Source organism: Lotus japonicus, chromosome 2 (assembly GCF_012489685.1).
Source record: "Lotus japonicus ecotype B-129 chromosome 2, LjGifu_v1.2".
In the NCBI taxonomy this organism is placed as follows: domain Eukaryota; kingdom Viridiplantae; phylum Streptophyta; class Magnoliopsida; order Fabales; family Fabaceae; genus Lotus; species Lotus japonicus.
Window position 1 is genome coordinate 48,032,930 of NC_080042.1, and position 16,378 is coordinate 48,049,307.

The 16,378-nt window shown below is 37.9% G+C and overlaps 1 protein-coding gene across 3 annotated transcripts; it reads left to right on the top strand.

The window, feature by feature from the left end:
• Positions 1-1,889: 1,889 nt before the first annotated feature.
• LOC130738177 (trihelix transcription factor GT-3a-like) lies at positions 1,890-4,157 on the top strand. Of its 3 annotated transcripts, none has more exons than XM_057590106.1 (2): positions 1,890-2,233; positions 2,624-4,157. In XM_057590106.1, the coding sequence occupies exon 2, from the start codon at positions 2,626-2,628 to the stop codon at positions 3,946-3,948; it is 1,323 nt and encodes a 440-aa protein (XP_057446089.1). In that variant the 5' UTR covers positions 1,890-2,233; positions 2,624-2,625; the 3' UTR covers positions 3,949-4,157. The 3 variants fall into 3 exon arrangements, with proteins under 3 accessions (XP_057446089.1, XP_057446090.1, XP_057446091.1); XM_057590107.1 differs by having other exon boundaries at positions 1,902-2,233; positions 2,571-4,157; XM_057590108.1 differs by having other exon boundaries at positions 1,902-2,233; positions 2,621-4,157.
• The last annotated feature ends 12,221 nt before the right edge of the window (positions 4,158-16,378 follow it).

Below are 16,378 nucleotides of genomic sequence, written 5' to 3' on the forward strand. Positions count from 1 at the left end.
AAATGTCAAAATAGATATTTCACTAGGAAGAACATTTATATCAAAATATTTCCAAGTTGAAAATAACAAACAATAAATTTTAATATAATTTTAGAATTATTTTCATAAGTTTAAAGGTAAATATATATATATATATATATATATATATATATGAAATTTTGTCAAGAATTGGAATAAATGAACATATATAGCTCATACGGGGAGGAACATTTTGCATTAAAACTCTTTCAAGTTGAAACTATTAGAAAATGTATTGTTTTAATTTTAGTACTTTTCTCATAGTTTTTAAATTATTTAAGAGTAGATATACATAAGCATTATAATTTGATTGTGAATATAAGACTCCCACTGGGAATTACAGAAAAATAAACATATTTAGTCTATATTTATTAATTATATAGTAAAAAGCTCCTACATGAGAAACATTTTACATGAAAATGCTTTCAAGTTGAAACTAATAGAAAATGTTTTGTTATAATTTTAGTACTTTTCTCATACTTTTTAAATGATTTAAGAACATAAGCATTTTAATTTGATTGTGAATATAGAGCTCCCACGAGGAATTAAACTGTGCCAGCTGAGCAAATTTTATTATAATTTTATGGGTTGAGTGAGAGAGGTCCAGATATCAATTCCTGGATGGTGCAATTTATCAGTCCGATGTACCAAAAAATATCACATCTTTTATATGTTATAAATTGTGTAGAATTATTTAGATATGGGAAAAACGAAATAAAAAAAATAAAAAACATGCAATTTATTATATATTCAATTTTTATATCATAGTCATATTAATTTTTTTTTCCATGGCTATATCATAGTCATATTAATTAAACATAGAATTATATTTGTATTTATTTATCATTTATATAAAAAATAATCCATATATTAATTTTTTTTTAATATATTCAGAATTATACTTTGTGCATTGCACGAGTTCCTGGCCTTACGAACAAAATGAAAGACCCGCAATTCTTTCAAGATAGAGAAATATTGGCCCCTACACTAGAGGCTGTTGAAATGATAAACACGTACATGTTTGGCATGATAGCTACACTAGAACATGAATATTTGAACTTCGACTCTACCTTGCGATCTGACGAGAATTCTAAAATACGAGGTGATGGGTTAACACAAAATTTTTGAACGACACTAAATGTTCAGGAATTCCAAACCGCAAACTATTATTGAAAGTTGGTACTTAAATCACGCTTTTGAGAAATATAGATCAAGCAGCAAGTTTATGCAATGAAACCAGATTAATTGTGGATGAACTTGGTGAACGTGTTATTGGTGCAATTGTTATCACAGGAACAAATGCTAATGAAAAAGTGCACATTTCAAGAATGAACTTGGATCCTTCTGATTCCAAATTTGCAATTAAATTCAGAAGAAGACAGTTTCGAATTGCAGTATGCTTTGCGATGACCATAAACAAAAGTCAAGGACAAACATTATCTCAGATTAGGCTCTTCCTTTCGAGGTCCGTCTTCACTCATGGTCAGTTATTTGTAGCTCTTTCGAGAGTACGCTCAAAAAATTGTCTTAAACTTTGTATACCGGATGAGTCGAGCAAACAACAGACCACTACTTTAAATATATTGTTTAAGAGAATTTTTGGAAATGTTTGACGTATACAACACAATTTCATTTATTTATTCCATTTTTTTCTTCATATATTATTAAACGATTGAGTTAGACACGATTGACTTATTTATAATTTAAAAATTACATATATAAAAAAATTAATTTATTTATTAAAAAAATTCACATAAAATTCCGTGCCACGCACGGGTTATCGCACTAGTAAGGATAATTTTATTAAGGTTCCTTCTTTTGCTGAGTGTTTTTAATAAATAGCTTTGGTCCACACAAGTTTTTCATACATTGAATCAGCTATAAGGTTCACTCTCTCTCTCTCTCTCTCTCTCTCTCTCTCTGTGTCCAAGAATCCAGTGTTTATAAATACTTTAGTTGAAAAGTAGCATGCTCAGGAACCCATTTTTGTCTTTAGTGCTTCACTCCTTTTCTTCTCTTCTCCTTTGTTTTGTTGTGCACTTTTTCATTCTTCCTCCTGAGTTACACAGAAGATGTGCTTCTCGTGATTTTCATCTCTGAATTCTGGGCTTGATTCGAGAAAAAAGGTCCAATCTTGACATCTGGGTATATGAGATTCTGTGCAGATTTCCATCAGATGAGTAGCTGAGCTTCCTCACTGCTGAGCCTTTGAAAGGTGTTTTTTTCAACTAAGCTTTTATTGTGAATCTTTGTTGAACATTTTCCTTTTATTTTTCTGCTGGGTGGATGTTTGAGAAATTGGGTGGGTCCCTCTGTTGGAATCTTATCTTTTTAATGTTTTGGGGTTTGGAATGTTGGGGTCTGAAATGGGGTTTTATAGAAGGGTTCCAGTTTGATTTGATAGTTTTTTTAACTTGAAGATTTTGAAGGATAATAGTTGAGAGCTTGGGATTGGAAAATGTATTGAAAGATTGAAAAGACATGGGTTTGTATGTTTGCAATCTGTATTTTTGGTGAATTATGAAATGCTTTTCAAAATGTGTGTGAACTAGGATTGGAGGTGGAATGGTTCATTGGTCTGATCTGTTTTGTTGTTTGTAAGAAGGAATGGAAGGGAAGATGTCACAGGGAGGTGTAGCTCAAGGTGGGGCTTCTTTTGGTGGTTTTGATTTGCCTGGAGCAATGCCGATTCATCGTCACACACAGCACTCGCATACCATGAACCAACATCAAACTCATGCTTGCCAAGGGTCTTCAGTGCGTCCCTCAAATCATGATGGTTTTCCTCTTACCATGGGAACCCTGCAGAACTGTGATCAGCCTATGTCAATGCCAGAGTTTAATCAGGGAGATAGAAACAAAAACTCAGCAAGTGAGGAAGATGAGCCGAGCTATGCTGAGGAAGGTGTCGATGGTCATCATCATGAAGCGAGTAGAGGGAAAAAGGGGTCGCCTTGGCAGCGGGTGAAGTGGACTGATAAGATGGTGAGGCTTCTGATAACAGCTGTGTCTTATATAGGCGACGATTCAACTTCTGATGTTGGCAGCGGAGGACGAAGAAAATTTCCAGTCCTGCAGAAAAAGGGTAAGTGGAAATCTGTTTCCAAGGTCATGGCTGAAAGAGGTTATCATGTTTCCCCTCAGCAGTGTGAGGATAAATTTAATGATCTTAATAAAAGGTATAAAAGGCTTAATGATATGCTTGGGAGAGGCACGTCGTGTCAGGTTGTTGAAAATCCTGCTCTGTTGGATTTAATAGATTATCTTTCTGAGAAAGAAAAGGATGATGTTCGGAAAATATTAAGCTCAAAGCAGCTCTTTTATGAAGAGATGTGTTCTTACCACAATGGTAATAGATTGCATTTACCCCATGATCTTGCATTGCAACGATCGCTACAGTTAGCTCTCCGAAATAGAGATGACTTCGAAAATGATGATATCAGAAGGTCCTATGATGATGATCATGATGAAGATGACCAAGATATCGGAACCGATGATCATGACGACCTTGAAGAGAATTATGCTTCTCATGGAGAGAGTAGAGGAATCTTTGGGGGATTGGGGACATCTACAAAAAGACTTAAACAAGGAGAAAGCCAAGAAGGTGCTGCTACTTTTGGGAATTCTTTAAAGAGTCATGGACCGATGGTCCAATCTGATGCCAATCAAGCTTTACCTGAAAGCATGAGAGCGGCTTGGTTACAGAAGCAATGGATTGAATCTCGGTCACTTCAGTTAGAAGAACAGAAGCTACAGATTCAGGCTGAGATGCTAGAACTAGAGAAACAAAGATTGAAGTGGCAGAGGTTTAGTAAGAAAAAAGACCGGGAGTTGGAGAAGATGAAGCTGGAGAATGAAAGAATGAAGCTAGAAAATGAACGTATCGCTTTAGAACTAAAGCGTAAGGAAATTGGCACTGGCTTTAACTAGGTTGGCTGTCTTGCAAGCTTTTGGCAATGGCATTACATGTATGCTACTTTTTATTTCTTTAAAATTTTACTGATGTCTTTGGTAAGATGTGGACTATCTAGTTTAAAGTAAACATTTTTGACGGGGAAACTTGAGGAAAGAATTAACCCTCCCCCTTAATGCTTTTAAGATATGTGAGTTTAAAATGAGATTGACTAGGCTTTGTTGAAGCTTTGTTTCCTGAATTTAATTAGTCTGTAGCTGAAATCCCTTTATTTTATTTTGGAATATCAAATTTCTAAGTGTAGCTAATAAATATTGTGCTCCATCCAAATGAAACGATGTGTAGCTAATATTGCACATCGCAAAAATAGTTTGACTTCTTCATTTCTGTCATAACTAGCTAAACCATAGTAGGTAGATTGCACATTGCCACATGCATTTTTCCTCTCTACTTATCAAATCCATGAAAGCCAAATATGGAATTCCCAGAGAAACAACAGCAGAATTGTTTAAAACACAATGTGGAACTTATTTTGAGCAGGCACAACGTGTAACACATAAGAGATAAGAGCCTTATGCTGCTTGCAAAACTGCACCCTGTAATTAGAATTAATTTGGTTAAGCTCTGCACTGCTGGAGTCCATATAAAAGACTTGGCCTTAAAGACAGAGTGAGCTTTTGGACTTTCAGAGAGGTTAATCAAACTGGAAAACAAACTCTATCCAAAGAAGGAGTTCAGCAAAGATTTTCATGAAAGCACCCTAGAAGGGTTGATCCACCGATTGATTCCTTTTATCTGGAATCGAAGACCAATCTAAGAAGTCGAGGGGACCCTCACGGTAACCCAATTTGGTAAAGGCCATAACTTAGATAAAGTTCTTTGGGTGCTTGTGTTGTTCTATAATAAGATATGAGGTGTGTATTATGTCTGATACCTTAGGTCCTTGTGTTGTGTATTAGAAAAAGTTCTTTTATTGGGAAATATCACAATAAGAACCTATTTTACCTAACTAAAAAATACGCTAATGAAATCCCATTAGAACAACATAACCTTGAAATCTGGGCATCATAATTGTTTAAGGAAGAAAAAATATAAAGACATGGGAAAGCAAAGCATATCTTAAAAGTAAATCTCCTACCTGATAGTCCTCCCAGAAGTTTAAGTTAGAGTGAAAATATGAATGAAGTATCTCTTTTTTAAAGTTGTTTTACTTTATCAGCATTTATTAGGCAGCACATTGAAAGAGGGGAGTTTTATTTTCATGTAGTTTATATGATAACACATTGGAGTCTTGTGAATTTTTAATCTGACTACTTCTGGCGAGTTTTATTCTAATTCAACTGCCATTTCTCATTCTTTCCTTTGAAACAGAGAGATTCTTTCTGGAAAAGCAAATTTGGAAGTTCAATATTTCATCCATGCTCATGTCTTATATTTGAACAGAGAGTCAGTGATTTATCATAATGTATACTGCATATTTACAGACCTGAAAATGGTTTATTTCCTTGTAGTTGTATGAATTGTTTCTGATGCAGAAAAGTGTTTAGTTACCTTTAGATTCTGTGAAGGCAGTTAGATCTAGAGTACATGTCTTCAGCCTTCACTAGGTCTTCTGGGATCATAACAAAAGTCTTTTTGGTTTAAAGGTTTCGGTAAGAGTAAAAGGACTGAGTTTCATTGCATTGTGCACTACATTTTGTTCTCTGGGGTCTTCGTCTGAAAAGAAACGCTCATATTTTGTGGGGTGATGTGATTTCCATCCTTAGAACCTATTCTGGTGAAAAGCTGTTTTCATGTCTTCTCTAGTAGCATGGTGAAAAGCTGTTTTCATACTAAACTGAATTGTTGTCTGTATGACTATATTCTATGAAGCCCAAACTGCATGTCCGCTTCAGTATGGTCCTTTTGTTTAGTTGGCTCATGATTTAACTGAGTAAATGTAATTAATATTGTGTTCTTATGCAATCTCAGCATGTGGACACAGGACTTTGGTAAAGGTATAAACAACCTAATTGGAGCTAAGTGTTGTGTAACATAATTTCCTTCTTTCCAATTACTAGGAAAGATACATGATTTGGTTCTTCATGAAGGAGAACTTATCTGCAAAGAAATCACAATATGCCATGGTCCTATCAGTGGTTACTAATGTACTCCCTCTTATTTTGTCGGAGTATGGAAGTACATTAATAAATTTCAAGTTGTAACTTCATAATCTCTTTCTTTTGAATAAGTGAGAGCACGATATATGTGTCTGTATGTGTGTTCATGACTTGTCCTTGGTGTCAATGAATCTTGGCCGCAAATATGTCAATTTAGTAAGATGCGGCTAACTTCTGTACAGTTGGGTCTTACTAAGTAAGATTTAGAAAAATGGGTGTCAACTTGGGACTTAAAAGCCAACAAGTGGTGTAATTTATGATTCTATTTGCTAACTTTGTTTAGCAAATAATTATAGCTGTACTTTTTGCAAGTTGATTATAGCCTGCTCCTATGTCTTTTACTAAATCTCTTTACAAGTGGAGAAATGCTTGTCTTTTATTACTAGTGTGGCTGCTGATGCTATTTGCCTTCTATAATCTAAGCTATTTGCCTTCTCAGCATTTACCTGAAATTTGTACTTAGTGAATTTGGTTTCTACCTTGCATGCAGGCTAAAATGCTTCATTGTCCCTAATTGGAAATTTATCTATTCTGTTGATCATAGAGGCTGTATACTATAGAAAAGGATAAAAGATATAAAATGCTCTCATTAAAATATATGCAGATTACATGAGTATAAATAGAGTACACAACAGAAAAATACCTTGTTACAAAAGATTAAAAAAGAAAAGATTAAATTTGAATTCAAAAATTAGCAAGATCGGTTCATTAATCTGAAGTTTCATATAGCATCTCTTTAGTACATTCGGTTAGGGGAACCACTACTTGGTAATAGTTCCTTGATGCATGTTCACTACCCCTATGCTTTCTGGTACCACAAGCTGTTAAGAAAGATAGGATCTTTTCTGCTTAGCGATTTAGAGCATGTTGGGATCCATCCAGAATTGCGTTTAAATGGACAAACGAGGATCCAATCTAAAACGTGGGTGGATCCTCTGCAGCAGTTAATTTCCTCAATCCCTCTGCAGTGAAATTTATGGTCGTTGGATGCATCCTACGGTTCATATATTTTAAACATAAAAAAATCATTTAATTAGTAAAGTAGACAAGCACGTGATGCAGCGGCGACGGAGAAGCGTTACGGCAAAGACGAACAACCGCCTATCAACCCGGTTGTAACCCCTCCACCACCGCGGTGTTCAACGGCAAACCACCAGACTGTTGTCATCCATTTCTGTCGTCTCCTTCCAGTCTTTAGGCACTAAACCAGAAGCAATTGAATCTGCACAAATATTACTAGTCGACTTCAACCCGGTTGCAATTGCAGATTTCAACATTTAGGGCACTTAAACCAGAAGCAAAACCAAATTGGGTCAAATGAATCTGCACAAATTGGGGGTGAAACATGGTGTTTTGGATCTCTCTTAAGTCTACAAATAGGAAAAAATTGCAAAACGTGAGAAGAACGGAAACGATTGAACATGGCACTTTTGTTTCCAATCACCATTGAGGAACACAGTTACTGGACAACGGTGGTGCGAATTGGTGGCCGGAGTAAAGAAGAAAGTGGTTGCTGCTGCCGTGGACCGTGGTTCATCTTCAGACTTCACTATAATGCTTCCCTACTGTGTCACGTGCCTGTTCTTCGTCTTCATTACTTATTTTTAATGTTTAACACATATGAACCGTAAGATGAATCGAACGGCCAGATATTTCGCTGCAGAGGGATTGAGGAAATTAGCTGCTGAAGAGGATCCAGATCCAATCCCACTTCATCTCTAAAAGTGGGATTGGATCTGGATCCTCTTCAGCAGCTAATTTCCTCAATCCCTCTGCAGCGAAATATCTGGCCGTTCGATTCATCTTACGGTTCAGATGTGTTAAACATTAAAAATAAGTAATGAAGACGAAGAACAGGCACGTGACACAGTAGGGAAGCATTATAGTGAAGTCTGAAGATGAACCACGGTCCACGGCAGCAGCAACCACTTTCTTCTTTACTCCGGCCACCAATTCGCACCACCGTTGTCCAGTAACTGTGTTCCTCAATGGTGATTGGAAACAAAAGTGCCATGTTCAATCGTTTCCGTTCTTCTCACGTTTTGCAATTTTTTCCTATTTGTAGACTTAAGAGAGATCCAAAACACCATGTTTCACCCCCAATTTGTGCAGATTCATTTGACCCAATTTGGTTTTGCTTCTGGTTTAAGTGCCCTAAATGTTGAAATCTGCAATTGCAACCGGGTTGAAGTCGACTAGTAATATTTGTGCAGATTCAATTGCTTCTGGTTTAGTGCCTAAAGACTGGAAGGAGACGACAGAAATGGATGACAACATTCTGGTGGTTTGCCGTTGAACACCGCGGTGGTGGAGGGGTTACAACCGGGTTGATAGGCGGTTGTTCGTCTTTGCCGTAACGCTTCTCCGTCGCCGCTGCATCACGTGCTTGTGTACTTTACTAATTAAATGATTTTTTTATGTTTAAAATATATGAACCGTAGGATGCATCCAACGACCATAAATTTCACTGCAGAGGGATTGAGGAAATTAACTGCTGCAGAGGATCCACCCACCTAAAAGTGAGTTTCAGTCTCCTTACTCGAGTTTGGCGCACGCTACCTTGGGTAGCTTCTGCATCCAACAAAAATCAATTCTCCACTTGCTTCATAGAGCTCAACCAATTTTGGTCACCTATACTCTTAAAGGAGAATAACCTTCCAGTTTGCAATAGCACCATGGGTGGAGCAGCAGGATGTGTGCTGCCATGTTAGAGGTGAAGAAAAGCTAATGTCTTATTTTTTAATGATTTGGTACATATTAATTGGAGGGGCGGTGTGAAGGACCTGTTGGCTGTTGGGATATAAGATTTCCATCCCCTTACTTGATGTTTGATATCAATATTTCTAATTTCTCCCTAATAATGGACTTACAGGAAGATTAGCTTCTTGTGAAGTTGTTCTCTTTAGGGTGACTTTGGTTCAAAGGAGGGAATGCAAAGAGAGATATTTTAAAGTAGGGGGGAGGGAGAATAGAGAGATTTTAATTCTTATCTTGTTTCGTTAAGAGAAGAGGAGGGGAGTGATTCTAAAAACAATTTTACTTATTCCGTACTCATTAGAAACCTCTGATGTCTATTGTGGTGCTTCTAAGAATGGGTTAATGATGTATTTTAAACTAAAAATATCGCGGCCTACATGCGGTCAAGTTTGAAGTGTTTAGTGATCACAAAAGTCTTAAACAACTCTTCAGCTAGAAGGAACTCAATTTTAGGCAAAGGTGGATGAAGTTCCTTAAGGACTATATTTATGAGTTAAATACCATCCAAGAAAGAATAATGTGGTGGTTGATGCCTTAAGAAGGGATGATGGTTCATGAGCTAGAACTGATAGAGAAATTTGGAAGGCTTAATCTTGACATCACACATAGCTTCCTCAATCTCAAGTTATGGGGATTTAAATATTTTTGTCACTTGAGAAATCAATATAGGTTAGCTCAAATGTATGATCGGAGATGCAAGCGTTTAGGGAAGTCATCATGGTTTCTCTAAACTCAGAAGCAGTGGCGGATCCAGGACCCTGGGGTCAGGGGTTCAATTTTTTGATTCAAGCATATCATAATCAGAATTCTTTATATACCTCATGACCAATAATCAAGGTCAAGATTGTGTTGTCCTAACAGCACTTACATAACACATAAACAGTTTGCTTCAATTCAAGCTTATACCAAGGGAGATAAAAAAATCACATCAACACACATTTCACTCAAATGTAGCACATAATTGGTATTTCAAGTCAGTGCATAAACTGCAAAGTTTTCATAGTACTATAATGTGGTATTTCATTAACCAAATGCAATATTTCAACAACAAATTATGAAAAGGGATACTTTTAATAGGAAGTAGAAAGATAGAACCGAAAAGAGAGAAAAATGTAACTAAATCGAATGACTAATTTTCATTACTTCAACTAACTAGCACTAGCTCTAGCTCTAACAGGATACAAATTAGAGGAAGAGAAAAAAATAGACAAAGAAAGAAAGCAAATAACAACAACAATGAGAATTGCAGGGGAGAAGAAATGCAGAATAACACAAATCAGACAGGGAAACAATGACTTGAGCCAAAGGAGTAACTTGGCTATCCGTGACCAGCCAATCAAAAAAGAAAAAACCTTCATATCCATAGCAATTTAGAATAGAACTTTCCTGTGAACAAAGCAAGATCTAAATCATCTAATGTCATTGCCCTATGTAAAAAAGATGACAGATATCCAGATTACCCAAGCTCCCATCGCTTGCTTCTAACTCAATTAGTTTTTCACCCCCCTCGAGTTGAAAATGGGTGAAATATATATATCAAATTATCAATCAATCATGGGTTTTCAGAATTTCAGTTTTCACCAAAATCAATTTAGCAATCAAGCTTCAGTGCTTCACACATGAATTAGGGAAAAACAATAAACACCTTTTCATGGGAATAAAATTCTCGATTATTGTTACTTGAGAGAAATTGGCGGGAAAATGGAGGAAAAAATTCAACAACAAACAGGTAACAACAACAACGAAGTGATTGAAATTCAAGTTCGATGATGAATCCAGCTTCCCGCACCAGTTCATGTAGCTTGCTCAATTTTCCAAATAGTTTGACTCACCACACCTAACGCTTTTCTCACTCTTAATCGAAATAGCAGAATCAATATAGAGAATCTGAGTGAGAAATTGAAAATCGGTGGGATCACGATCGGAACGAAACGATTCTTGTAACCCCCGATTTTCAAGGGTTACGGTAACAAGCTAATAAAATAAATATGCAATATTTTTCAAAAGAATGTATAAACACGAGTATATTTTTTCTTTTCAAATGTATTTCCAAAACATGTCATGCATACTGCCAACTACAAGACCTAACCAATAGAAACAACTCAACAAAAAAACCTATTATGCAATGACACCATGAATCCGACATACTCCCTACGATCTCCACATCGGGGAACCGCATGAAAGCAATGCATCAGAACCTACCCGAAACCTCAAATATAAATTCCTAAAATCTTTATGCAAGCTTAAACCAATAACGGTAAGCTCTCTAACCCAACGCTTTAGCCCTACACCCGACTCTATTCTTCGAGTCATCCACAGATCTTCAAGTTCTTCTCTCCGACTCGTACGAAGATCAAGCTCCATCGAAGATTCTCCATCGCCTAATAGCGTTAAGCACCCAAACAACAAGTAGCAAATAGAAAGGGTTAACTCCATACAACTACCACGTATAAAACAGAAAAACATGCTATTCAAATTTAAGTGCATATCATGGCACATAAACTAGCAACTTATTTCAAGATAAATGACAACATATATCCAACAACATGAAATCAAATCATATATCAGCAAAATCAACGATATGAATTTAACTCAGATATCAACAACTTAGCAACATAGATTAATCTAGATATCAACAACTTAACAACATAGATACCACAAACAGATAAGCTAACAATATAATCAAAGATAGATATCAATAGAAGCAGCAACATAGAATTAAACCAGATATAAACAACCTCAACAAACATAGAATCAACTCATATGACAATAACCTCAAATCAGATATCAACAACCTTAAAAATATACATCAAATCAAATCCAATATATAAGTGCCCTGTAGTACAACTATGTGTCACTACCAAGACATGTCAAATCAAAGGCGTCTCGCAAGACGGGACAGTCACCTGGAACGAAAACCATTGATCTGCCACTTAATATGCCACGAAGGCCCCACAATATGCCACACATGCTTCACACAACGGCACAAGGCCCACACAGTATGCCACACAGGCTCCACAATATGATCCAATAACGCATATAGCAAAATCAGCAACATAGAATTTAATTATATATATATAAACATAATCAATCAACCTAGAATTAAATCACGTATTAACAAAATCAAATGTTAGTGCCCTATAATGCAACTATATTCTTCTAACAAATTGGATCGATCAATATCGTCTCTCAAGACGGGACAATCACGCGGGACCACACCCACCTCATTGCCACTTAGCGCCACTACGGACGGGACAATCGCGTGGGACCACACCCACCTCATCGCCACTTTAGAACATCTCGAAAGATGGGACAATCCCGCGTGACCACACCCACCTCATTGCCACTTTATAACGCCTCGAAAGACGGGACAATCACGCGGGACCACACCCACCTCATTGCCACTTAAGGACCAAAGCCTATATGTCAAGTCAGTCAACAACAATGCCCAGCAAATGATCAATTCAGAGTAACCACATGTTATTCCTATTATCAACGAACATAAATCAACTCAATTGCATACTAACTCAGTTCAATGACAGAAACAAGTAAACGGCCGAAGCCTCTCAGAAAACGGAGTCACACGTCTCAATAAGTTCACTCAGCCGAAGCCTCCAGAAAACATTTGGCACAAGCCTCAGAAACAGTCAACATAAGCAAGCATACAATATTTCAATCAACGCCAATCAAATTAAACATCTTCATCTCAAGCGCATGCAGTGCGAATAAATCATGCAAGACTCAAATGACGCTCTAAAACTGAGTTACCCTTACCTTAGCCAATTTATCCATCCAAGCTCAACATCCCAGTCCAATCCAAAATAAAGCTCCCGAACTCAGCAAGTTCCCCGGGCGTCCTCCCCAGTTGTGAAACCTCACCAATTACTCCAAAGTCTCTTTCCTAAGCTCAACTCGTTCCAAACCTTAAGCAAAGTATCATTGCTTAGTCGCTAAGAAACAATACAACTAATAACACTATCAAAACCCGAAAAGAAGCTTTCGAAGCTCTAGAGTTCGACATTTAGGCACGAACGGACAACAGAGACTTCGTTCGCTAAAACGCGCATAACTCGAGCTACAGAACTCAGAATGACACGAAACCACAGCTAAAATTTCGCAACGGAAAGAGCTACGCTATGGCTCAGGCCGTACTAACCCAAAAATTATTTTTGGACACAGTACAGCTCCAAAAATTTTCGGCCACTTTAGAAAATAGGATTTCCGAACTTTTTCTTCGATCTAATATAATTCCTAGGAATTCGTAGGTGATATCTAGGCCAGGGAAACTCTCAGAAATATTTAACGACTGAAAATACGACTTAGGGGTATTTTGGTCCAGAATTAATGACCAAAAACTCAAAGTTGAAATTCTGAAAAACAAAATTGATGGGGTTGTTCACAACGACGTTTATAGCACTTAATCTCAAGGGTACTAAGCTTGGTTGCGACTTTTTGATAATAAAGTAAGCACATGTGAAGAAAATGGGTTTTTAGTCAGTTTTTCAGATCTACGGCGACTCGGTGAAAATCCGAACGATCCGACAATGATTATAGCATGTTGGGTTGCAGTAGAAGATAGTTGGAAACAAAAATCGAGGTAATCAGACATTTTTAGAAAAAGCTCAAAACTTTGAGCACAGAAATAGATAGAATAAGCCGATAGAAAGCAGAAATATAAGTAAGATTAAGCATCCTTACCTCTGTGCCTACGCGTAGCTTCCGAAATCAGGACGATCGGGCAAGAATTGAAAAAGCTCTACTCCACTCTCTTTCTCTCTCTAAGCTTCGGCCACTTTGGGAGAAAATGAGATATTTTCTCATTTTTTCCCTTTATATAGGAGAGGGGAAAATCCGAAAAATCGATATTTCGCGGTTCCGGTCGTTTTGGTACTTTCATCTGCCGATAAAAATTGAGTATTCGGCGACAGAATGTCGAAACTCAAATCAAGGTTCATTTAATTGAGAAAAACGTCTCAAAGATGGTGTGAGTCGATTTATGCCGAAAAACTACATTTTGCAGTCGACGTCGGATGAAGAAACTTCATTCTGAAGAAATGTCGCAATTGCTGAAAGAATTGTGACTTCGCGGATGGAAACTTCGTTAGAAGTTCCGAATAGAAAAACTCTTCATTCAGGGTCTTAATTAAAGTATCCGAGAAGTTAAAGTCTAGCTTCGACAGACTTCCGGGAAGCAAAACCTAACAAGCGTACAGTCCAGGGTTTCGTATCGAAACACTGGTCATGGGAAAAATACCTAGAGGTTCTTATTCTCCCTTCAATTCTAAAATTCTATTAAACAGTGCTCTAGGAGCGGATATAACCTTTTTCGGACACTCTCGACCATAGTCGGGTGCGAATATGGCTCGTGCTATTACTTAAGCTGACTACAACGTCAACCTTAACATAATCTGAACTTAATTATTATATAAATAGTTTTCGTGACTCGTAATAGGATTCGAGTCATGAAAATAACATAAAACAATAGAATATAATTACTTAATTAATCAACACGACTAAAGTAAATAAATAATCTAACTATTTAATTCGGGATCTTACAATTCTGCAGGATTATGTCGGTGTTTGGCAACTCGGAAAATCTCCGAGAAAATAGAGGAAAAGGAAAATTCTAGAACAGAGCGAGAAAGAGGAAAGAGATTTTGGTGGAAAAAAAAATACGGAGATAGCAAAGCTGCAGAGATACAGAGATAGAGAGGCAGAGCCGCAGATGCGCGGCTGGACTGGTGGTGGCCGGTGGCGCGCCGACGCTATGCGTGTGTGCTTGACCAGACGTCCAGACCTAGGGTAGCAGAGCGAGAGTAAGAGGGTGAGGCTGAGTGAGTCTGTACGTGTGTGAGAGAGAAGAGTAAGGTGCAAATTAAAATTCTCAGGGGGTTCAAAAAAAAACTATATAAGAGGGTAAGTGAAAATTTTCTTTTTTTCAGGGGGTTCAACTGAACCCCCTCACTATGCTGTGGGTCCGCCCCTGCTCAGAAGCAAGAGATGGGACAATCCTTTCTCAAGGAAGGATCAAGTATCCTTAAGAAGGGGAATTTTAAAAAGCAAGTTTTGAAGGAAACTCGCAATTAAGTTCATTGTTCGTCCTGAAGCCACTAAGATGTTCCAAGGTATGAAGAAAGCAGGTGGTGTAATATGCTTGTAGTACATCGGAAAACTAGAAAACTTGATGAATTATTCACACATTTTCCTAGGGATGAAAACCTCCAAAGAGCTAGGCATACGAAGGTGTGGGATATTCGTCCATTACAGGCACAAAATCACGCACAGTTGGAGGTTATTCCCACCTTGAAAGCCTCAAGCTCTAGAAAGCTCATCCTATGGATCAAATTTGATGATCCTCATATGATCAGCTTGAATGAGAATGAACATCCAATATGCAGATTTTGACGGTTTTTGACCATCACAATTTGTGCACTTGAGAAAAATATTTGTTCCGTGCTAGAACATAGAGAGGGAAGGTAGTACCCAAAGTATGAGGAAGGTGATGAGAATTCTTAGAGAGAGAAGCTCTAACCACGTAGAGAGAGAAAATGCAGCTGAATTTTAATGCTATTATTATTCAAATGAGATAAGAGTCCTTTACAATTGGTATTTCCCTCCTATTTATAGAGGTGGAGTTGGGCTTCGGCGCCTCCTTCCTATTCAGATGGGCCAGTGGGGCCTCGGGGAGGGAGGCCCAAGGTCATGGTGCGTCCCCCGCCCAAGGTCAAGTCTCCTGGGCGAGGGACCCAGGGGCCTCACCCAGTCCACAAGTCCACAAGACACCGAGTTCGAAGCATGAGAGCTAAGTGTGTCTTTAAGCAAGAAACAATGCGAAATCCCTAAGAATACTGACTAAGACCTAAAAAACCTTAAAAATCTTGAAGTGAAAAACAATGGCCAACATGGCCTGATAAATAAAGCCTTTACAATCAACACTTTGGATCTCCAGCTGTGCCCTCCTCTTCCGGGCGATCCAAGTCCACAAGCAGGCTTGTGGCGAAGGCTTCTAGTCCGCCCGCCTCAACATAGTTATACACGTGCCTTGAATCGTGATACTCCATCGCGTGTTGTGTCCATCCCACGCGTCGAGCCTTGAAGTGACACCAGGGTCAGTGAATCCACAAAATCTCAATCGCTACCTTTGACATGTCCCTTCCAGTCACGTCAAAACTTTGACAATTTGAATTTTAACCAATCGGCAGCAACCGTTGCAGCTTTTCATTTAATGCGTCTTTCTCACTCCCCAGAATTTCGCAAGCGTAATCATGTCATTTCCTGACGTCATGGGGCACAACCTCTCTTTTTCCTCCACATCCCTCGGTAACCGTCCACAACTTCTTCCTACACGTTTTCCTCCACACGTCGCTCCCCGCTTATAACAGCATTGTCTTACTCATTCCTTTCGTTCCTTTGCGATTACGAATCTTCGTTCCTTTACTCTGGTGCGAACTTGTCTAGTGTCTGAATTACCTTTGTTCCTTGCAATCCCTCTGCAATGACTCCAAAGCGTCAGACCAAAAATCCCAAACGT